This window comes from Rhinatrema bivittatum, chromosome 5 (assembly GCF_901001135.1).
Source record: "Rhinatrema bivittatum chromosome 5, aRhiBiv1.1, whole genome shotgun sequence".
Lineage (NCBI taxonomy): Eukaryota > Metazoa > Chordata > Amphibia > Gymnophiona > Rhinatrematidae > Rhinatrema > Rhinatrema bivittatum.
Window position 1 is genome coordinate 345845433 of NC_042619.1, and position 25374 is coordinate 345870806.

At 43.4% G+C, this 25374-nt stretch overlaps 1 protein-coding gene across 3 annotated transcripts in view; it reads left to right on the top strand.

Moving 5' to 3' along the window:
• The window catches only part of PCCA (propionyl-CoA carboxylase subunit alpha), a 714772-nt gene that overhangs the window by 532171 nt on the left and 157227 nt on the right, over positions 1-25374 (top strand). For all 3 annotated transcript variants that reach the window (XM_029604503.1, XM_029604502.1, XM_029604504.1), the window contains 2 exons: positions 2229-2327; positions 19271-19324. In XM_029604503.1, the coding sequence (XP_029460363.1) occupies positions 2229-2327; positions 19271-19324 (153 nt within the window). The remainder of the gene's footprint in view (positions 1-2228; positions 2328-19270; positions 19325-25374) is intronic.

Below are 25374 nucleotides of genomic sequence, written 5' to 3' on the forward strand. Positions count from 1 at the left end.
ATTTTTAGGTAAAAACAGAAAACAATAATTTTTAGCCTGTGTGTGTGTGTGGTGGTCTTGAAATGCATCTGCAGCCATCTAAACCCCCACATCCCCTTCGCCCATCATGGGTCTCCACCTGTCAACCAGGAAACCTGAGGATACAAGAAATGTTTGCCACAGGAACTATGAGTACTCACCAGTCTACAATCCCACACTGAGTGCAACATTTCTGTCAATTAGACAGGGAGGAGTGGAAGTTAAAACATGCAAATCAGGTTTTCTTGTATACGTGTGTGTGGATATATATAATATATAGAGAACACACCTCCCTATTAAATTTACTCGAGTATGCATTTCACTTAGATTTTTAAAATACAATGGTCAGATAGGTTTTGCATATTTTTAATTTCTGAAACATAGAAACAGATGACATGACAGCAAATAAAATCTGCCCATTCTCCCTTCCTGTTGTATATTGCAGACTCTACTTGAATTCCAGCTTAACCTTCACTTTTGCACGCCCAAGGATGCTTTCTTGTATTCTGATACTATATTTGCATCCACTGCTTTCCCATGCATGCACCACCTGTACTCTGAAGAAATGTTTCCTTGTCTTACTCCGGTGCATGCCCCCTTTCAGCCTCATCCCATGATCTCTTGCTTCAGAACTTATTTCCGCTTGAAAATGTTTTACTCTTGCGCATTATTTATATCTCCAATGTATTTTTGAATATCATTATCAAATCTGTTTAGTGGTCTAGCTTATTTTTTTTCCTCCTAACTTGAATTTCTTTATGCATCTGGCTGACAGTACTATATTCTCTTCAATCTAATAATAAAATGTTGATGCAATAGCATTGTTTTATAATTCATAAGGTTATAATTGCTCAGCTATAGGAACCGTAGTGGAATCCATTGAGGACCTTTAATCACTCTACTTCATTCCATTGCTTTTGTTGTCTCATTTTTCATGGTTCTGGTTCTCTATAGAAATAAGCATTATGGGGGTAATAATTAAACAGAGAACAATAGTGCAAGCACCACAGGTAATTTTACCTGTGGAGTTTACGCCAGTAATCAAGCCACTTAGAACTGAAAATAGGTGGAATGAGATTTTTTTTTTTTTAAATAAAATAAATAAAACTATGTGTGTGCTTTTGTTTTGATTATTGCCGTGGGTAAAAGTACTCCGATATTTGCACCTGCTTTATTTGAGGGTATCTTTTCTGAGCAAACCAATGTGTGGAGTTTTGAAAATCCCAATCTAATCCGGGCCCAGCAGCGCGTCCGCAGTATGCACAGAGTACACTTCTACTCGCGCAGAGAGTCAGAAAGTTCATTCCCACAGGTAAAATGTTGTTTTACTCAAGGAAAATGGCTTTCATTATTGCCCATCTCAGGACTTCCCAAAGGACTGAGGAGGAACTTCTATATGTAAATTCTAGTGAATTTTAGACTGTTACCTTAATTAAACAAAGGCACCAATTAAGTGAAATGCCCCCTGTTCAGTCAAACAGTGCAAAGCATTGAATTCACAGTTACCCAAACAATAAAAGTCCATCCCCAGGTACAGACACGAAGAGAAAAGAAATACATTTTGGTTAAGAACATAAGAGATGCCAGACTGGGTGAAACTAAGAGTCCATCAAGTGGCCCTCGGCCTTACCCACTCTGGCATCTCTTATGTTCTTAACCAAAATGTATTTCTTTTCTCTACGTGCCTGTACCTGGGGATGGACTTCTATTGTTTGGTTCACTGTGAGTTCAATGCTCTGCACTGTTTGACTGAACAGGGGACATTTCACTTAATTGGTGCCTTTGTTTAATTAAGGTAACAGTCTAAAATTCACTAGAATTTACATATAGAAGTTCCTCCTTGGGGAGGATATTATATGCAGACCCAGTTGTGAGGGTTGCCAAGTGTCACTTAACATTTATGTGTGTTACTTGCCTAATTGAAGTGAATGTAATTTGTTCCTGTAAGCCTCAAAGTGGGAATAGCTGTTTACTGCGTGCCGAAAATCGCCTGAAACCTTCCCTTTTCAGAGGCAGCTGTTCACAGGTCCTTTCACGTTCCCTGGGGATGGTGGGTGAACCCTGTCTTCCACGCCGAAGCAGTCAACATTGCAGATTGTTTGGCAGGCCATCTGTTTAAAAGGCTTGCACTTTGCACTCGGGAACAAACTTGGCTACATTTTCTGTCTTACCTTCGTGATAACGAGGTTTTCTTTTGTTTGCCACAACAGGTGGAGGTTGATGGGATGAAACTGAACGTGGCTAGTGAGTGGAACCTGGCTTCACCTTTATTTTCTGTTACTGTGGATGGCACTGTAAGGACTATACAGGTAATTTTACCAACAATTCTTTTTTTTCTTTATACGTAGATCTAAGAAATGGCTATATATGTGTTTAAAGACATGCATCATTACTTTAAAACCTGATATCATGTCCCTTGATGGAAATCTGTTGCAGATTTAGTGTGTTGATTTGTTTCTTGAGATGAATTTTATTTTGAATTTACTTTTGTGATCATCAAAACTGTCAATAAGAGGTCAGCCCAAAGATTCATTTAGACCAGTCTGATTATGGCAAGTAGCAGGTGATAAGAAGGCAATAAGAACCTACATGTATAAGCTTGACCATCCTTTGTTATAACATCCCAATAGCTAGCAGCTATCATTTAGGGATGTCCTAAACTTGGATTGATTAATCCCTTTTTGAACCTGATTATACTATTGGCTTTCCTACGGCAATTTTTTTTCCCCAAAATCATTTTTATTGTGATAATAGTAAGGAATACATGACAAGCAGTATAACAACCAAGCCAATGGACATCTAGAGCATATGTCAATAACAAGAAAGTAATTATATGGCAATTTTCCCCTGACATATATTTTATACACCTTACAAACCCTCCCATCCCAATAAAGAAACTAGCCCTTCCTGCCCCTACACTCATTCCATTTTGTGCGCAGGGAAAAACGCGTGTATAAACGCATTTACAGAGCCGCGTTTTTTCCTGCACGAATGCATGCTAACGGCATGCAAAGGAGGCGATTAGGTAATCATAGGCAGCGCAGTGAGCTATTGCTAGTGTGGGTTTTTTAATAAGGGTTTTTTACCGCCATGGTCAGGGCATGAGTTAAGTGACCGCACCGAACCGGGGGCCTATGTCGATGTCTAAGCATCCTGAAAACCAACTAGCTGAGCGCCTATCTCAGCGTCCAAGTGGTCAGCTTAGCTAGATTCGCAACCAAGTAAGCACCGAGTTTGAACGTCTGAGCGGCAAGATTAGCTAGGCACCTTTCTGGGCGCCCAATCGTATAGATTCATGACAAAGTAAGCGCCGAGCTCAGCATCTGAGCGGCAAGATTAGCTAGGCACCTTTCCGATCATATAGATTTTTCTGCCACGAGCAGAGCGCGAGCAGTCTGATAAGCATCTAGCTGAGCGCCTATCTCTGCTTCAGAGTGGCCAACTTAGCAAAGCGCTTTTCATGGCGTCCGAGGTAGGTGCTTCCCTGGGCGGACAGATACGTGGCCAGAAGAGTGGCAAGATTGTTGTGAGCTAGCATCCATGAAAATATTTGCCATGTTTCTTGCAGCACAGTTATTTGAAATATTAAAAATACTTTCCAAGGTCATACTTTCACTTAATAGGGAGACCTGCTCACTCGCTTTTATGTGCGGATTATCGGCGCGGGTTTTGAGCACGGATGTGGCCACTTATTACATAGGCCCTTACCACGCTTAGGTACGCTCGTTTTTCCATATGTGTGCGGATTTCTGCGCGCAAATCATTTGCATAATTAATTTTTTTACATCCCACGGAAGCGGCGGCTTTAGCCGCATGCGGTGATCAAAACCCGCGCTCATAATGAGTGCCTGTTTTGCCGCAGGTCTTATTACATCGGCCCCATTGACTGGCAACCTTAAGTTACTTTATCACCTTGCCGAAACATCTTGTGTGTGCCTTCAAATAAATCTTATTCCTGATAAGGACATTCTCTCAGTGGATTCTTATTCGCTATAACATCCTTTTGGTCTCTTTCTTAACATACTCAAACACATATGGTATAGCTTTTTCACACAAAATGACCTGTGATCTGAAGTTTAGCATGCATGTTACGGTGGTTCAGAATGCACAAAAAAAATAGCACATCATGCATTAAGCCTTAGTGAGCGTGCTAAATCAATCTCAAAAGACATCTCAGACTTCTAAAATTAGCATGTTACCCACATGTAAACGAAAGAGCATATGCAAATTAAATTTGAGCAGGTACATGCAAAAGAGCAGGTGCGAAGGGGATCATAATAATAAAGGCAGGCAGGGTTTCTAGATGTGTATATATATACATTTTGATTTATTCTAATTACAATTTGGAATAGCTGTCATTATTTTGACTATCAGTATATTATTAAAATTGATAATAGATGGCAAGAATTAACCAAGCTTCATAACAATTACCCTTGTTAATTACAGTTTACACTAATTAATGGGCAGCTTGCAGGGCACGGGTAGCTGGGACCCATTTGTGCAACACATTGTACCCAGTATCTGCTCAGCTTAATCTTAATCCCATCGCCACAGAATTATACTTCTAAATCACTAATTTTTATGTTATGTTCACAGGTTATTTCTCTTCAGTTATATTTACAGTTATATAGTTATATTTCTCGTTTCCTTCTCTCATCTCTTCTCTAGCTCTAGTTTTTTGTTCACTGCAGCTATTCCCCTACCCTGTTCCATGTATTTTCTATCTTCAGTTTGATGTAAACCGATATGATGTACCCACTAATATCGGTATAGAAAAGCCTATAAATAAATAAATCTTCCCTGTCTATCCTCCGGCTCATCCCCAGACTGAGTGAGACCAGGAGCGCATTCACTGAGCACTGGATGTCTCGCTTTGAGTGTTGGGAGCAGCAGCTCGAGCAGACACATGTAGTAGCCAAGATAACTAACTGAGCCAGCTGGCTGACCCACACTGACTTCTTACATATAAAGGGAGCCCATCCATCATGACAGTTCATGTGCGTCTTCACTCCCTCTTTTCCTTTGTTTTAAAATGTGAAAGAGAGACTGGTGGGGCTTTCAGTTCTTTCCTAGCTCTTCTTTTGGCCGTATGAATCCTGTCCATGTCCTCACTACTTAGTGAGTGCAGGTTGGTGTGCCACACAGCATTTTTGCTAATATAGGTGTGCCTTGGGCATGAAAAGGTTGGGAATCAATGATTTGCACACTGTCAAATGCATAAGTAGCTTTGTCATAATATTGTTTTGGGATCTTTAAGAGTGAAAGAGTAATTCTAAATTCCAGTCTTTCATTTCTTCTTTGGCACTGAAATATTCTCCTAGGACAAGCAGGATGGTAGTCCTCACATGTGGGTGACATCATCAGATAGAGCCCAGCACGGAAAACTTTTGTCAATACCTGGCGGTTCCGCTCTCCAGTACATCTAAGGATCGTGGAGAGGGAGATCGATCCTCAGTGGTCTCTCTCCCCTCCCCCCAGCCTCGGGGTCATCATTGTCCTCGGCGCTGGAGAAAGACCGGGCCAAGCACCAGAAACCCGGGAAGCATCGATACCGGTCACTGTCCCAACACGGTTCCAGTTCCGGAGCAGCATCGGCGGTTGCCGAGCGGCCATTGAAGAAGCACTGGACACCGGAGGCTCCATCCTCCAGTGCCCCAGGAAGCCCGAGGCGTTCCCCACCGACAACAGTGCTGGGCACCATGCCCCCTCAGGTTCCCTCTGAGGGTGTGCCGGTGACACCTTGTCCCCTCCTTCAGTCCTTACTTCACAGAACTTCCAGAAGGAGCTGGACCGCAGGGTGCAATAGGCGGTGCTCAAAGCGCTTCAGAGCGTCGAGCTGCCGGCGCTACTGGCCCCCATACCGGTGCCCGAGCCTCCGCCTTCAATATTCATGCCCCTGCTGAAGTGTCTGGACGTCCTTCTTGGCACCCTACCGACACGACTGGTGCCCAAGAGGCCCTCAATGCCTCCTCGACCACCGATGCCTTCCACTGGAGCGATCCCGATTCCCAGGTCCTCCGAGGAAGATGTGGTCGTGGGGACTGGGCGCGCAAGCTCGCGATTCCCTGGGCCACCACTGGTTTCCTCCTGCGTGCCACGACTGATGCCCTCCTCGATGCTGGAGGGCCCATCGATGCTGTCTGTGCCCCCACGGCCCTCAGTGCCTTTGGGGCCTGGGCCTAGTGCCCCTCCCAGTGCCCCTCCCAGTCCCCGCCCTTGGCGTCCGGACCTTAGTGAGGAGGAGTGCCCTCTATGACTCATGAGGCAATGAGTCCTCGGACACATCGTCTGAGTTCTCAGACAACCCCTTTTAAGAGCCTTCCCCTCCGGAGGAGCAGAGCCGCTTCCCGCCCGAGGATCTATTGTTCGCCAGCTTTGTAAGGGGCATGGCTGAAGCCATTCCCTTCCAGCTCCTGTTGGAGGAGGACTCCCGTCATAAGATGCTGGAGGGGTCCTCCAGTTCATCGACGCTCCAAAAGAGATAGTGTCGGTGCTTTAAGGAGCTCCTTCTCCAAATGTGGGAACACCCGGTATTGGAGGATCCAAAACCCTGCAGTGTTGGAGGATCAACTTCAGGACCAGATTAAAGAGATAAGTGCACATTATATATGTTCTAATTGTGCACATCCTGAAACATTGTCAATCATAGCTAAGACAGCCACAGCTATGACAATGACACAGTGACCAATGATTAAACAGATTGGAGTGCTTAAAGGCTTGACTAATAAGCCAATAGCACCTAAAAAGACACCAAGTTCTTGGGCTTTAAAGGCTTATCAAATAAGTCTTAAAGCACTAGAGGCATTATATGAGGCAACTGAAGGATCAGCATGATACCCTTCTGCAACTCTGCCAGTCCCTCTGAGGCCCCTTCCACCATGAAGTCTTCTAGGCCGGGCTCTCTCAAGCCCTTCTACCAGCCAAAGAAGTACTTCCCTCCAGCTGCCCGCACCGGGTCTCCCCGGCCCATTCCTGAGGTCGCAGCGAGCAGCAGCGGATACCAAGGGCCCAACCAGCCCCACAACAGGCCCCATCCTTCGGCCTTTGATTGGCAGCAAGGGGAGCATGAGCCAAAAGCCGGTTCCCCTGGCGGCCAATCCTTCAGTCTGTGGCAGTCTCCTTCACTTTGCCACCCACTGGGAAGCGATCACTTGGGACCGGTGGGTCCTCTCCATTATCCGCCAGGGCTACCGCTTGAACTCATCGGGCTCCCAGAGACCACTCCCCCATGTCAGTTGTGGGATTCATCCAACCATCAGGTCATCTTCCAATCGGAACTTTCCACCCTTCTAGCAGCGGACTCGGTAGAGCCAGTTCCCTGCAAGCAGTGGGGGCACGGCTACTACTCAAGGTACTTCCTCATTCCAAAAAGGAACGGCGGCTTGTGCCCCATACTCAACCTCAGGGCGCTGAACTGCTTTCTTGTAAGATGGTCTCTCTGGACATGCTGATTTCGCTCCTCCGAGGAGGAGATTGGCTCTGCTCCCTCGACTTGAAGGAGTCTTACACCCAGATTGCAGTTATCCCCAGCCACAGGAAGTACCTCTGCTTCCAGGTGGGGACGGCACATTTTCAGTACAAACTGCTGCCCTGTAGGCTGGCATCAGCACCACGTGTCTTCACTAAATGCTTGGTGGTGGTGGCTGCCTACCTCAGGCATTGCTCGGTCCACTTCTTTCCATACCTGGACGACTGGCTGATCTGGAGTGACTTGCACTCTGGAGCCATAAACTCTCTAGCCTTGACGGTCAGCACCTTACAGATTCTGGTATTCGTTAACAACTTTCCCAAGTCACAGCTCAATCCATCTCCGCAGCTGGACTTTATCGGTGCCAGGTTCGATACGGCGCACGCAAAATCCTTTCTGCACAGGATCGAGCAGTCGCCCTCTCTTCGCTGGCTACCCTCATTCGCAACAGGACATCGATACCAGCCCGTCTGCTGCTCCACCTGCTGGACCATATGGCTGCCTCGGTACATGTGACCCCCTTGGCCCACCTCCGCATGAGGGACCCACAGTGGGCCTTGAGGTGGCAATGGCAGCAGGCACCCCAAGATCAGGCAGCACCGGTGACGGTCACAGATCCTCTCCATCTCTCCCTAGCTTGGTGGGAAGCCCTATCCAATCTGGAAATAGGATTACCATTCCAGCCTGCTCCGCCCCAGGTGACCCTCATCACTGATGTCTCACTTTAGGGGTGGGGGCCCTTTGGACTGCGGCCGAATCCCACTGCCAGATAAACTTTCTGGAATTGCAGGCGATCCGGTACGCCCTGTGGGCCTTCCAGGACAGGCTGTCCTCTAAAGTTGTCCTCATCAGAACGGACAACCCAGCGGCGATGTGTTACATCAACAAGCAGGGAGGCACGGGCTTCTTCCCCCTCTGCCAGGAGGTGCTACAGGTCTGGGATTGGGCCCTCTCCAAAGGGATGTACCTGCGGGCCATATACCTGCCGGGCCACCAAAACACGTTTGCGGACTACCTCAGCTGGTCCTTCCAACCACACGAGTGGTCCTTGAACCCAGCAGTAGCAGCCAACCTATTCTGTCGCTGGGACACCCTGGACATGGACCTTTTTGCCTCTCCCCACAATCACAAGATGAGCATGTTCTGATCCAGAGGAAGGAGCGTCCAGCCTGTGACACATTCTCCCTCCACTGGGGACAAGGTCTCAAGTACGCATACCTCCCAATCCTGCTTCTCTCGAGGACTCTGACGAAGCTGCAAGAAGATGCGGGGACCATGATCCTGGTGGCACCCTCCTGGCCAAGGCAGGTGTGGTTCCCTCTCCTCCAGGACCTGTCCATGAGTGCACTAGTTCTGCTGGAGATGGCTCCCGACTTCCTATCGCAGAACCAGGGTACCCTGCACCACCCGAATCCCCAGGCACTGGCCCTCATGGCGTGGATGTTGGGTGCATGGTCCTCCAGCCCTTACAGGTCTCAGATAGGGTGTCCAGGATCTTGATTGAATCCCGGAAACTTTCCACATGCAGATCCTACAGCTCACAGTGCAAGCGTTTCTCCACCTGGTGCAGAGACCACAGACTGGACCCTTTCTCCTGCCCCTTCTCTCACCTGCTGGATTATCTGTGGCACCTGTCCGAGTCCGGCCTCCAGACCAGCTCAGTCCGAGTGCACCTCAGCGCCCTCAGCACCTACCACCGGGGTGTCACTGGGGTGACCATCTCAGTCCAGCCACTGGTCGGGCATATTTTATGCAAGGCCTAGTCCAACTAAAGCCTCCATTTTACCCGCCGGCAACCCCATGAGATCTGAATGTCGTCCTAGCGAGGCTCATGCGACATCCGTTCGAGCCTCTCAAATCCTGTGACCTGAAGTTCCTCACCTGGAAGGTTATGTTCCTGGTGGCGATTACTTCCACTCGCAGGGTCAGCGAGATCCAAGCCCTGGTTACTTACGCTCCTTCCTCCCACGAAATTCTTCCATGATCGTGTAGTGCTGTGCACGCATCCAAAATTCCTGCCAAAGATGGTGCTGCGTTCCACATCAACCAGTCAATTATCCTTCCCGTGGCCTCATTCCCACCTGGGGGAACGTGCTCTTCACACCCTGGACTGCAAACAGGTGCTTGCTTTCTACTTGGATCATACACGAGGCACAGACAGTCCATCCATCTCTTTGTGTCATTTGACACCAACAGGCTGGGAGCAGCAGTGGGAAAGCAGACCCTTTCCAACTGGCTAGCGGATTGCATTGCCTTCTGCTATGAGCCAGCAGGCCTCCAGCTACCCGGCAGGGTGAAGGCTCACTCTGTGTGGGCTTTGGCGATGTCCATGGCCCACCTGCGGGTGGTCCCTGTCGCCGAAATCTGCAGAGCCGTGACCTAGAGTTCACTACTGTCTCGACTACTGCTCACTACTGTCTCGACAGGGATAGTTCCCAAGACAGCACTTTTGGCCAGTCATGAAAACAACTGTTCTTATCGTGCTGTCTGTGGGGCCAGACTGTCCCTGCTTCCCACAACGCTGCAATTGTCTTGTGCCCGTTGGCACCTTGTTCAGCTACTATGGGTCCCTCTGTTCCCAGGAGGCAGTCTGGAGCTTTGTAATCACCCACATGTGAGGGCTACCATCCTGCTTGTCCTAGGAGAAAGCAGAGTTGCTTACCTGTAAAAGGTGTTCTCCTAGGACAGCAGGATGGTAGTCCTCAGGAATCCCGCCCGCCTTCCCACGATGTTGGTTTCCCCTTCGTTTTGTTTTTTTTATTTTTTCGCTCGTAATTTGCTATCTGACGAGACTGAAGGAGGACGCGTGGATAGCAGCAGGCTGGGCATGTTCCGTATGCCAGTCAGTTTCTAGAAACTTTGACAAATGTTTTCTGTGCCAGGCTCCATCGGATGACGTCACCCACATGTGAGGATTAACATCCTGCTACAGGTAAGCAACTCTGCTTTCTATGATGGACCAGATCAGGTGCTTCAGGAATGTAAGTGGCGAGACAGACACTAGATATGTATGAGTTACCTACTGGGCAGTTCTTGCCTTCCACCAGCAGTGGGCCTCTTGGACACTCTAGTTAGTCCTCCCAAAACCGTGGCCCACACATGTTTATGTCAGCCATCTTGTTCCTATCTAGAGACAGTTATATTCCAGGGTTTAGTTGCCAACGCTCGGTCCTATGTTTGTTCTTATGTTTGGTCCTTGTCTTGGGCATATGTTTTGTGTTCTGTTTGGTCCTAATTTGCTTTGGGTATTTTATATTCCTGCATTGGTCCTATCCTGCTGCTATGGGTACCTGATTGTCTCCTGGCTCCTGGAGCAGCCCTGCCCTGCTTGTCTGGGTACTTTCATGTCTCAAGATTTGGATTATACTTTGCCTTAGTGTGTGCCATATGTTTCCTGTTGTTCCTGTCCAAGTCCTGCAGGCTGCTAGTAACTGAGGGCTGAAACCAAGGGGAATGTGTCCATCGCAGGCAGCAGAGGTCCTGCCCCTGCTCCAGTTAGAATCCGCCAGTCTCTTATCTTTTGACTTTGGGGGCAAACCTCCAGCCCACTCCGCTGTCACAATTATACAGAAATGTCGTCCTTCTCTTTGTCCCTGATGATACAGATGCAACAATGCATTTTATACTCTTCTTAGATATATTGAGAACATTCAGTTAAGAAGACTTGTTGCTAGGTGACTGCATGTTTTATGTTCAGATCCCCATAAAAGGACTTCATGTACAGTGTCCTATATGAACAATCAGGATATATAATACTGGCCATATAGAGAGATGTTTGTAGAAATAGTTGGCAACATATGGCTATCTGCAGATGGCTAACTTCATATTTGCTAACATCAGCAACTCTGAGATGAGAATTTGAACAGGCTTAGGCGTTGCTTATCAGTTCTTATCAATGTTTAGCATATTATGGATCCACTGTCTTGTGTTTGGACACATGCAGCTGTCAGTTGTCTTCACATAGAAACATGACAGCAGAAAAAGACCGTATGGTCCATCTAGTCTGCCCATCAGCCCTTGTTATTCAACCTTAGAAACAGTCTTCTGCAGTAATAAAACAGAAATTACATACAAGAATCAAACAATTACTCCTTCATCACTCTACACAGGTACTTGCAAAAGAGGTTTGGACAAGTTCCTGGAGGAAAATCTATAAAACATGATTAGAAAGCTATTTCTAGTGGCAGTTACAATCCTAAAACACCTTGCCGGGCAGAATGGATAGGCCATTTGTGACTTTTTTTTTCCAGTTATTTACTATGTTACTACCCCTGGGAGTAACAGGAATTAGATCTACTTTGTCAGATCCTGATTGACTACTGTTACTAGGCTTGATGGACCTTAGCATTGTATGCTTATGTCCACTTGCTATTTAGCGTACACTACCGCCAATGTCCAATATCCCTTTCCTAGGCAAATAAATAGGACACACAATGAGAGCTGAACTGAACAACTGACTAGCAGAGAAAGACTGGCTTAGACCTGTATCAATCCAGATTCAGAAAAGACCACAGAACAGAAATAGCTCCAGTCACCTTGCTGGATGGGTCTCCTGGGATATCGAGATAGAAGCCAAGCAGCAATGCTAGTGCTGTTGGATTTCTCTGCAGCGTTTAACACCATATCCTGTTAATCCCGATTAGCAGAAGCCAGTCTAAGCAACCTGGTTCAGTTCCTTTCTGTCAGACAGGCAGCAAAGTATATTTTTCTGACTACATGTCTGCACCCTGGATTTTAGATTGTGGGGTTCCCCCAAGGTTCCATACTGTCACCGGTACAATGAAACATATACCTCCAAACCATTGGCTCAGCTGATCCATAATGTCCAGCTCGTGCTACCAGCCATCCAAGAATGGACAAAAGCAACAAACTTCATTAAAATTTCAACAGAATGGAGATTTTCTAGGTACAAAACATAGACAAGTTCCAGACTTGAAAATCCCATTTGGAACCTATGAGCTTCCATTAAGAGCACAGGTAAAAACGTTTGCCTTGGAGTCATACTGGACTTAGAACTCACCGTGCTCCTACAGATCCAATCAACTGTAAAGGGGCTGCCATTTTCAACTGCGGACTCTGCGAAGGCAAACGCATGATCACAGTGGTTCATGCCACGGTAACCCACGTGGCTGGACTACTGCAATAGATAAAGGCCTTCCACAAGCTCCAGATGGTACAAAGCCCTGCTGAAAAACCGATTAGAAGAATGCGAGAGGCAGAATCATATCTCACCCATCCTGAATAAAACTATACAGAATGAAATTCAGAATATTGACACTGATGATCAGGGCTCTAACAGGAGACGTGCCCGTCTATATACGTCCCCGTGAAATCACCGAGATCCTCGCTTGTCTCCTCAGTGTCCATTCCATCATCAGAAGAAAGCAAAGGACAGATACCCAAAAGAGATTTGGCACCTGCCCTTTGGAATTGCCCGAGTACTCCCTTTTCAGGAAAGAAAAGTCTGGCTCTTCTGTCAGACCTTTAATGCCAAACCCCAAATTCAAACATCCTAAATAATTGCAAGATCACTGACGCCCATCACCTTGAAGGCATTAAACGGATGTTTTGCTACAATATACTTTTTTTTCTGAATAAATCACTAGTATTTCTAATGTGTGTCAGTAGAGCTCAGTCAATGTTTGTTGATTCTGAAGTTTTAGTCCTAAGATGCACCTTTTTAGTGCCAAGTTGAAATGTGATTTTTGCTACTATTTTAACTCTTACACATTTTTCATAATGTAAAGCTGCAAAGGATCTTTGCCCATAAGCTGTTTTTTTTCTAATATAATGGAAACCGCTTTGGGTTAATTTCATATTCACAAAGGTGACAGATACCAACACTCACTTAACACTTCAAAAATAATTCAGCATTTATTTACACAATGCAAATGATTTTTCAAGTAAAAGGGTCTCAGAGATCAATGGTTCTTCTAACATTATTTTGTACACTTCTGAATCTGTAATGCACAATGCTGCTGTTAACAGAATAAAAAGTGCCGTTCCAGTTCTTCATAGCCATTGCCATAATTGTGTGCAAATGATATTTTACATTATATTTGCAATTTATATGACGATGTCCTCCAAAAAGAAGCCAGAGCAGCTCACAGCATAATAACAATCAAACATTTCAGTCCTTTCCGCCAAAGTATTTATCTGCATAGGTAAAGCCACAGAGGTGATGGTAGGCGTGTGTGTGTGTGTGTTTGTGTGTGTGTGTGTGTGTGTGTGTGGCAGGGGGCGGGGAGTGGGAGCACAATTATCCATGTAAAATAAAATCGCCTGGCACTAACAGGTTTAACAGGAGATTTGGAATAAGGAAAGGTTTGATAAAGGTGCTGGTCTCCAGGAGCATTCCAGGTGTGCCATGTCTTGGACATGGGTAAGTGCTGAGACAAAGGCTGCTAAGCAGGAAAAAGGGAAGGGAGCAGCATATAATGTGCTTGGGTGGGAAGGGAGCAGACGGGAAACAGGTAGCATCGTGCTCGGGGGCTTCAGGGTCGCAGCTTCTGGTTCTCAGTAGAGTGGGCAGCAGTGTCACTGTCATTCTGGCGGTCAGTCTGTCCAGACTTCAACATGAACAGCTGTTAGGGCCTCTAAACCTTCTCAGCTCACCACTTCTTGAAATTCTCAATGTACAATTCTTCATGCATAGCATTGAAGCCCTCATGAATGTCAGGCAGCCAAGGTGTACGTGGCATAGAGGTCAGCATTGGCTGGGCTGGACTCAGGGTACACCACCCAAGGAGAGGCAGGGGACAGCAACTCAGGACAATGGGCTGGTCTTCCATCTAGCCAGCCCCATCCCCCACAGGCTGAGCCATTGGGATCTGGGTTCCAGCAGGGCTTGGCTGAGGTGGCCATGGTGAGGACTGGAGCTTGAACTGGAACATAGTGCAGGACAGGACTGGAGCCTGAACCGGAACGGAGTGCAGGCCAGGACTGGAGCCTGAACCGGAACGGAGTGCAGGCCAGGACTGGAGCCTGAACCGGAACGGAGTGCAGGCCAGGACTGGAGCCTGAACCGGAACGGAGTGCAGGCCAGGACTGGAGCCTGAACCGGAACGGAGTGCAGGCCAGGACTGGAGCTTGAACCGGAACGGAGTGCAGGCCAGGACTGGAGCCTGAACCGGAACGGGGCAAGGCCATACACACCAGACAAGGACTGGACTAGACTGGAACAGACAACCCGGAACAAGGAACCTGAAAGTCCAAAGGCAGCAAGGCTAAAGGCCACTAAGCAAGAGGCCTCAAAGGGCAAGGTCAGAAATGGCCTAGGGAGGCCTAGATAGGCCAGAGAGCAGGATAAAGGCTAGACAGGCCAAAGGTGGACCTGGATATGCTTCAGAGCAAAGAAAAGGGCAAGATGACCCTTTAGCCAGAAGGCAAGGAGCGAGAAGGCCCGGAGGCCAAAGGCAGGGCAAGGAGTGAGGAGGCCACAAGGCAGGGCAAGGAGTGAGGAGGTCCGGAGGCCACAAAGCAGGGCAAGGAGTGAGGAGGCCACAAGGCAGGGCAAGGAGTGAGGAGGTCCGGAGGCCACAAAGCAGGGCAAGGAGTGAGGAGGCCACAAGGCAGGGCAAGGAGTGAGGAGGTCCGGAGGCCACAAAGCAGGGCAAGGAGTGAGGAGGCCACAAAAGGCAGGGCAAGGAGTGAGAAGGCCCGGAGGCCACAAGGCAGGGCTGGAAGTGGATATTTAGACAATATCATCAGAGGGAGGAGAGTTGAGAATCTGACCTATCATTCTGGATGCTCAGAAGCTGTCTACTAGTGAGGAGAAGAGACATTTGGGAGTTAAAGATAAAGCACATGGATACTGTAAATTGGAAATTATTAAAGTTTACCTCAGGAAACTTCATATTCCATTCAAGAATTAGGAAGGGATCCTGAGGTTCCCCAGAACTACAGATTTACTATTTTATATTTTATTTATTATCTACTACTACTACTACCACTTAATATTTCTATAGCACTATTATTGTTCTATGGAAACCGATGTGATGTTTTCTTAATGAATGTCGGTATACAAAACCCTAGGCAGGGTTATACATAGACCCAAAAGAGCCAGTCCCTGCTCAATAGAGCTTACAATCTAATAAGAGTAACATACAGGACAGGAGACTTGGGGCATTTCAAAAAATAAGAGAAAAAAAGAAAAGAAAGTTAGTTAATGAGGCTAAAAGCAGACATTCAGGCCTTTGATTTAAAAACAGCCTCGAGAGAGGGAGCATGGTGCAGCAGTTCAGGAAGAGTAATCCAAGCACAGGGCACAGACACACGGGGCACAGCCAGGTGGAAAGCACAGAGTCGGGATAGGGCAGAGATAGGAATCAGTTGTCTGATGAGCGGGGTGCACGAGGAGGGGTATAGGGGGAGAGAGAAGAGAGGTAGTGAGCTGCTCACACTCGGCGCCATGTTTTCATGTTTCATTGGATTATCAGCTTTGGGCACTAAAGAGACAGACAATGCCAGGGCTAGGGAGCTTCCTCTTTTCTACCTCTGAGGTGGGGTTTTGAAAGAGAGACAAAATGATATCCCGGCATTGACTGTACCACATGAGTCCCAGCAGAGAGACCTGGGATTGTAAAGAGACATTTAATTGGTGGCTGGAGGGCAGATTTGGAACGCTTGGTCTGGCACAAAAATAGGTTTGAGTGTCAACAGTGTGAATTGGTTTAAGCAAAAAAGAATAACCACTCGCTCTCCTGCTTCATTTAAAAATAAATGTAATTGAGAAAATAGGGTCACAAGTGTCGGTGAAAGGCCTTTGTTACGCCAGCAAGCAAAATAAGTCTGTGACAGTTCAGGTGAGTTCATTGCCTGCTGCTCGCAGAGGGAAAATAGTCCTGTTTATCCCATTCACGATGGAGCTTCACCTTCCAGGTGTGTCTACGTGTGTGTGTGTGTGTATATATATATATATATATATTCTGTATATGCTGCCTTTTCACTCCCTAACTTAGTGATAAAGGACATGTGAGAAGAGGAGGAGTGGGGCTCAGGAAGTGAAATGATCTTAGTTGGCAGAAGAAAAGGTAGTGCAGCAGAGGGGAGGGCCTGTTAATAAGGGTGGGGAGTGTATTTCAAGAAAATAACACATCAAGTCCCTCATTTTGCCATTCAGTGACAGCTTATCGAGTATTCCACACTTGTTTGCTTTGGCATCTGGTGAATTCATTGTAGGCTCCTGCTACTTTGTTCTTCTTTTGCCTGATTGTGTTTAGGGCAGACTGTGGGAAAAGTGTGTATTCCTGTTTCCTTTATAAAAGTAAACGGCAGGTTTTGTATGTAATTTTATTTCAAATATTTTCCATTCCATTAATCATTATTGTTGAAATGTCAGGTCTTGGCACATCCTCCTTTGTTTTCATATGATTGTACAGATTATGGTAAAAGTGTGTGACCTGTTAGTAAAAAAAAAAAAAAAAATTAATAATAATGTTTAAGCTATGGTAAGAAAAATAGGACTATGGTATATTAATGTATGTCTAACATTAATCTAACTGTGGAATCTGCTAAAGTATCATTAAATTACTGCTACAGCAAATGTATGTTAATTATTGAATGCATGCTTGTATCATGGTATTTATTGTATGTTGTTTATATCTTGTGACTGTCTGAATATAATTTTTGGTAATTGTGGAGGGGAAAACCTATCACAAATAAATGCAGCCTTGAATTTTTTTCACTGGTTGAATGGTAGTTTTTCTTTGATGGTTTTGTTTTCCTCTTTTTTTTTTAATTGTTTGTCATTTATGATTATGTTTGTTTTATTGTTTATGCATGTTTGGAGCTCACACGGGCTAAACGCTCAGGGCCAATATTTTGGGCCATCAGAGCGAAAGCTAAGTGCACTTTTTGTTAAAGAACCTAAGCAGTCAAAGGTGAATTTTAAAAGCCCGGCACGCGCATCAGTCGGGGGATAGGTGAATAAGTTGGGCTCGCACACGCCAAACGTATTTTTAAAAAGCGCCCAGATAACGCACGTAAATGCTGTGGCGTTCACATCAAAAATATTTCAGGGGCAGGGTACGGGCAACAGATGCGCGTGTAAGTACATCCGTGCCGCGGCGCACGCCGAGGTCCTCCGCCGCGTAACTTTACTTCTGCCGTGGATGATGTGTAAGTCATGAAATGAAAGGATCGAGCCGTTTCTGAGGGGTTTATTAGGTTCTGGGGTAACTGAGAGGAGTGTAGGCTATCAAACCAAGGGGGGGGGGGGGGGGTGTCGGAGGACGTATACGTTAACTGGGCGAACTGGTAAACTGGGAATGGCGTGGGCGTGAGCCCCTTTTAAAATCCCCGACTTACACGGTAGAAGTGGGATGTGTGCGCCCAATTTAACATGCTCTCTCTCTCTATTAAAGTTTCTCTTTTTTATAAATACTTCATCTAGTTCTTTATAAGTTAGTACTGGACATCCTGAGGCTGCCCAGTACTAACTTATAATTTCAGCAAATTATTGATTTATTATTTAATTGATTTATTATTTAAAAACATTTATAGCCCCCTTACAGCAAAGCAGCCATGCTAAGTGGGCAAGTTACCATTATAACACAGGACTTTACTTACTTAGTAAACCTGTAGTTATCTTCTTAGAGCTTATGATTGAGAATTGCTATTCACTATTTAATAAGTGAACGAGCTTTCTTCTGATGACAGTACTTTGCTGTATAGGTACTAACTGGAAAAACTGACATAAGTTAAGAGGGATCTGAATGATAGATTCTATTAAATTTGATTACTCTTTCTAGAATATGTCAAGATACATGAAAGAATGTCATATCCAAGAAATATAGAAGCACCTGTATTTTCTAGATATCCTGCAGATTAAGTTACTGGACAGGACATTAATCTGTACATACCTTACTGAAAGTTTCCTATCAGATATTTCCTGGAAGCTTTGTGTAACTGTAATGCAAAATCTACTTTCATTGGGCAGTGGTTAGAAAGTTGATATATGTGAATGTACCTTTTATTGTGTGTAGGTTCTTTGCGGAGTACCTTATATGAAACTCATAATGAAGAATGCACATACAAAAGGAAAAGAAATGGCCCAACTAGCTTTAAGTTATAGCTGCTTCCTCTCCTAAAGTCTTGCACAAAAATACAAGGACTGTCAAAATGCATGATTTTTCTAGCTGGCACTTCAGCATGGTTCTCCCTTTTTAAATATTTTTTCTCTTTAAACTTCAGGCAGGCTGATCTTCCTCCACATCTGAACTTCCAGTCCCGTCAGTTTCCCAAATTCTTACTCATTTTTGCTCATACTCGCAAGAGGTTTTCAGTAATTTAGGCCTTGCCTTCAGTTGGGAACCTGAAACCAATGGATCCTTAAATGACATCTCCCTTCCAAACACCGTACATATGTGCCCTGAATCACACCCGTAGGTGTCACGCTGGTTTGATGACTGGGATTTTGCCCCACCTGGAGATGATTGCCACTCCCTATGCAGATTCCCCACCCGAATCAAATCCAGCATGCAGCCCTTCTGCTGGGCCATTAGGTCTGCCCCAGATACAACCTGCAATTTAAGGTTGCTACACTCATCACCCTAGTGGAGATCTAGAGTCAGTTTGAACACAGATAACCATTCTTGAGTTTTATAATATTCACAGTTTGAGACATTCAAGATATTAAATAAAAAGATATTTTTTTACACATTAGCACCTTATGTTTTCATTAATTGCTCAGACAGACTTTGTGCTCAGATAATAAAGAAATAAAGTAACATTACTGTATGTTAGTGTGTGTGGACCATAAATTTCTTTTAACATTTCTTGCAGTGCCTTCACCGAGATGCTGCTGGAAACCTAAGCATTCAGTTTCTGGGAACAGTGGTGAGTATGGAGGAATAATCTACTTAATCATTGTAATGATCAAAAAATACTTCACATGTATCCAGTGCATCCAACATACAATTTATTGCAGGGGCAGATTAAAGCGTAAATTGCATAGCTAGTCAGACAATTAGTATTATGTTGACGCTTGATGATGATGTCTGAATTAGGGACTGCCCAATGCCCTCCTGCAATGGTAGAGTCATAGAAATCACAGATTACAGGTATTACGCCTTGGAGGGTGATTACTTCCATGCTCAGGTTCTGGTAATGATGGTTCATGTTTTCAACAGTGGGACAATTCACAGTGACTAATGATTATATTCTAACACATCTATCAGGAATTTGAAAATATTTGTGCCAGAAAAGTGCAGTATGAAGGTCACTCATAACTTTTAGATTGTTAATTATGTGACATTTCCCAAGATATTTCATATTAGAGTGAGATCATCATTGTATGTTATATATCTTCTATAAACTGCATCTTAAAACCCTTTGTCTGCTGTTGACTGCAACCTTTTTCCATTTTTGAGTCTTAGCTGCACACATAATGGGAGATTTTCTCAACTAATGCCCAAAGAAAGGGGAAAGCCTTTGTGTTGACTAGACTATGGTGTGTCTTACTTGTGTACCAACCTTGCAGAGCAACTAAGAGCTTGATTCACTAAGGTTCTTCTCACATTATTTTTCGGTAGAAAAAGTCAAGCTCTAATTAGACTATTTGTCCTTTAGGGCAAAAAGTTAAAGGTTGTTTATTTCATCAATTCTTTGGATAGATGATATGGATCATTATTCCTTTTGTGTGGTATGACCTATATTGCTGACGTTTTTTGCTGTCTGGCATTATGTAACATTTTCTTGGTATGTTTATTGTCTTATGAGTTATTTGTCCATTTTATGCTGCTGTATTTATTTTGTAACCCAACCAGAGCAAATATTTTCACACCGAAGGGATAGAAATAATTATAAATAAATGTGAAATAGTGTTCTCAGATCAATGCCCAGGTATTAAGTAATGCTGAAAAAATTAGAAGCTAGATAATAAATTTTATGATACATATGTGATCATGGAGGCAAAAACTCATAATAAAAGATTTTTAAATATATTTGAAGCAGAAAGCCTGCAAGGGAGTCGGTTACATTGTTAGATGATTTAGGGGTTAAAGGGGCACTTAGGGAAGATGAGGCCATCGCAGAAAGACTAAATGAATTCTTGCTTTGGTGTTTATAAATGGAGTCATTCCAGAGATGGTTTTCAAGGGTGATGATTCAGATGAACTGAACCAAATCATGGTGATTCTGGAAGATGATGGTCAGATTGACAAATCAAAGAATAGCAAATTGCTGGACCAAATGATATACGCCCTAGGGTTCTGAAAGAACTCAAAAATGAAATTTCATATCTATTGCTTGTAATTTGTAACCTATCATTAAAATTGTCCATTGTACCTAAAGATTGGAAGAAAGCCAATATAACACCGGTATTTAAAATAGGCTGCAAGCGTGATCTGGGACACTGTAGACTGGTGAGCCTGACTTCATTGCAGGGAAAATTCAAATAAAGTATTCTAAAGAACAAAATCACAGAACATATAGATAGACATGGTTTAATTGGATACAGCCAGCATGGATTTACCCAAGGGAAGTCTTCTCACAAATCTGCTATATTATTTTGAAGGGGTTAATAAACGTGGATAAAGGTAAGCTGGTAAATGTAGTGTATTTGGTCGCCGCATCTCAAAAAATATATAATTGCGATGGAGAAGGTACAGAGAAGGGCTACCAAAATGATAAGGGGAATGGAACAACTCCCCTATGAGGAAAGACTAAAGAGGTTAGGACTTTTCAGCTTGGAGAAGAGACGACTGAGGGGGGATATGATAGAGGTGTTTAAAATCATGAGAGGTCTAGAACGGGTAGATGTGAATCGGTTATTTACTCTTTCGGATAGTGGAAAGACTAGGGGGCACTCCATGAAGTTAGCATGGGGCACATTTAAAACTAATCGGAGAAAGTTCTTTTTTACTCAACGCACAATTAAACTCTGGAATTTGTTGCCAGAGAATGTGGTTCGTGCAGTTAGTATAGCTGTGTTTAAAAAAGGATTGGATAAGTTCTTGGAGGAGAAGTCCATTACCTGCTATTAAGTTCACTTAGAGAATAGCCACTGCCATTAGCAATGGTTACATGGAATAGACTTAGTTTTTGGGTACTTGCCAGGTTCTTATGGCCTGGATTGGCCACTGTTGGAAACAGGATGCTGGGCTTGATGGACCCTTGGTCTGACCCAGTATGGCAGGTTCTTATGTTCTTATGTTCAGAAGGTGTTTGACAAAGTTCCCCATGAGAAGCTTCTAAGAAAAATTAAAAAGTAATGAGATAGGAGGCGATGTCCTTTCGTGGATTGCAAACTGGTTAAAAGACAAGAAACAGAATAGAGAAAGGTAAACAGTGGAGTGCCTTAGGGATCTATACTTGGACTGGTGCTTTTTATTATATTTATAAATGATCTGGAAGGGGGAACGATGCATGAGCTAATGAAATTTGCAGATGACACCAAAATGTTAGAGGATTGAATGATTCCCCTATGAGGAAGGTCTAGAGGTTAGGGCTGTTCAGCTTGGAGAAGAGACAGCTTAAGAGGGATATGATGGAGATCTAAAAAATCATGAGAGGATTGGCATGGGTAAATGTTAATCGGTTATTTACTCTTTTGGATGATATAAAGACTAGGGGTCACACTATGAAGTTAGCAAATAGCACATTCACTAAAGGCCATAATACAACTACTCTTAAATAAAGCCCTCTTTAGATCCCTCCTTATTAAATAACTATAGGTATGTTTCACTTACCTTTATTAATTAATAAAACTAATTGAGAAAGCAGTTCTTCCGAAACTCCATTTTTCCCTAGTGTGTAGACAGATGGACTCGACCAGTAGGTTTATGCTCTCCTGCCAGCAGAAGGAGACGGAGCAAGCTGACGCCCCAGTATATATAGCCCTAAACTGCACACTATAACCAAACCCACAAAGCTAATCCTCCAGTCCTACCACTAGTCTCTCTTATCCTAAGATGTTTCCACCTCAGAATAGAACTAGATCTTCACCTTTTTCCGGAATGTAAGATAATTCCTTTCTTGCCTGATTTCTAGAGGAAGTTTGTTCTACAAGGTGGGTGCCAGAGCAGCAAAAGCCTTTGCTCTAACCTGAGAAGCTCACATGGTACTAAAAGAGAACACATTATTGAACCATTGGCAGATGTCGTCTGTTGCTATGGGATGGATGTAACATTTTAATTCTATTAGAACTGTTGACTATCTTTGATATGGGCGATTGTGCAATCTTGTTAGAAGAGGTGGCAGATCTCCAGGAACGGATATAGCTACTTGATGGTTTTAGTCGTCGTCTTCTTTTTTTTTTTTTAATAAATCCTTGTAGGTTGTTTGGAATAATAATCATTTAAAACCTTATCAATTGCTGTGTAAGGTCCTCCCATGATTAATATTGTCCCCAATACTATTTAATGTATATAGTATATTCAATTGCTTGAGTCATTTATTAGGTAGTTTGGCATGCAAAATTAAATATATAAGGATTACGTACTGTTATATTGTCTATTAGGCTTAGATTTAAAAAACAAAAAAACCCCCACATTTTTGGAGATTATCAATCAGTGTATTTGTGTTGTTCCATATTAGATGAAAATCATTATACATTAAATTTAGGTTTAAATGAAGCCATATTCTTAGACCTTTTTCAGAGGTAGATATCCAGTCATCCATAGACAGTTATAACTTTCTTTGAAATCAAAGATTCATAACTTATATATGATTTTAAAAAAACCTCTGAGAGGTTGATATTCAGCCACTGAGTGGCTACTTAAGTTAGCCAGCTCCACCTATCTAGCCAACTTAACTGAGATATTTAGCAGTGCGGCTGTGCTATCTAAATTTAGACCTCCCTACAGCTTGGCCAGTTACCAGTTAGGTTACTTGGCTAACTCCGCTCCTCTCAGAAATGCCTAATTTCTCATCCCTGGAACACCCCTGACTTAACTGGCTATATTCTGGATTGCGTAAAAGTTTTAAAATCGCGGTTTGGTTTAGACAGATAACCTTTCAGGTATCCTTCTAAATGGCTTTTGAATATCTACACTTATTGCAGAGGTGTCTAGAAAGACTTTTGCCACCTTGACGATGGCATGGAGGTTACGTCCATTTAGGAACAGTGCACTTGAGAAATATTATGTAGGAGCTGAAGGCCTTCTGTGTTGACTACTATAATACATTCTTTGTTATTTAATGGACCATATACTCCTCTATGAATTACAGATTCACATTTACTTTTACATTTTGTCAATGACTTAATTTTCTGTATGGTCTTGGGCCTGATATTTGAAGCAACGCCTTACCCGGGTATAGGTTGTGAGGCCCTGTGCTCAGTTCAGGAAGCTTTTCTAAGTATTCCTGCAGTAAGGATTATCATTTATTGACGATGCATGAGAGAACTTTCTCTTGAGCCACCCCTAAATTATAAAATTCATTGCAAAAGAAAATCCAGCTAGATACAGACTGAGTTTGGAAATGCCTGAAAAGTATGAGTTTCAGGGCTGCCTGTGTCCCATATTGGGCGCTTTCTTTATCTCTCTGTAAACCTCTTAAACTTATTAATATTGTAAGAAGGCATTTATGTTTTCTTTTATTTCTTTATTGAATCATGTTATTTATATTGAGTTTTTTAACGATTGTGTGTGTAATTTTTATTCTGAATACTAGGGAATATGTGCTTAATTTATGTATTTTAAATATCTAATTTTAAGTGATTATGGAATATCAATGAGCTGTTTTAATTTATATTTTTGCTTATCTAGACTATTGAATATTTTTTTAAATAGTGTCAATAAGTGGCTATGCAACCGATGAATCTATTGAAAATATTTGCTCTGGCAAAAATGTTAAAACATTTTTTAAATTTCTGTACCATTTAACATAGACATTACTATAAAATAATTATGTATGCTCATATCTGCAGTATAAAAAATACCTGGAATTTTTTGCTAGTTTAATTCGTCTTAAATTTCTCACATAGGCTGATCATTTCCCCCCCAAAAAAATGTATTAAGAAAACTTGTACAAATTACACTGTGAGCATCACTTGTCTGGGTGTTATATCTAATCCTAATTCTTATGATGCAATAAATGATAGAGAAAAGTTTAGATTTTGGACATAGATGAATATAACTGCCTGCAGAGACAGGAAATAGGTTGCCCAACTGAGAAATAATGTGATATTCTCTGCTGGTGTTAGTGACAGGAATGGCGAAATCTGTGTGCTCAGCAACAACACTCTTTGCACATAATGATATTATTATCAAAGGCTTTAAATTGCCCCAGAGGCTGGTTGAAACTGTGCCTGAAATGGAGTCAAGGTTGTTGATATAGTGAAACACATTGAAGTATTTGCCAGTTATGCTTTCAATCTTGAAATCCATTCAGTATGCAAAGGATGGACGAGTGTTCGTACGAAATGAAGAATTTTATTTGTATTTGTCAGAATATTGTTTCAGGACTTGTCCAAATACTATTTTTCTTTAGTTATTTCACAAGGAAGATACTGTTTAGGAGAACCTGGGCTTGTTCTTACTTTGTAAATGTAAAAGTTTCAAATCAATGTTTTTTAACATTGAAATCTTCCTTAAGTTGGCATAAAAATGAACTCTCAATTGAGACCAGAACTCACTGTATGCATGAGCTGGGGGTGGTATTTCTGCTCTGCCTCTCTAGCCGAGCTCCAGAGTTCTCATACTCCCTTGCCATCAGGAGAGAAGTGGTAGGACACACACTGAGGCTGTTCCCTCCTCACAGATCCACTGATTATTTTTTTTATTATTTATTGTATCTAATACATTTTTCACATTAATAGCAAGAAAAATTCTTGTTTAGCAACCAAACATCAGTACATCAAACAAGCAAGGTAAAAATTAGTTATAAGAGAGGAAAAGTTACCTGATATAATAAATAGTCCACAAAATAGGGGAAACATCACATCT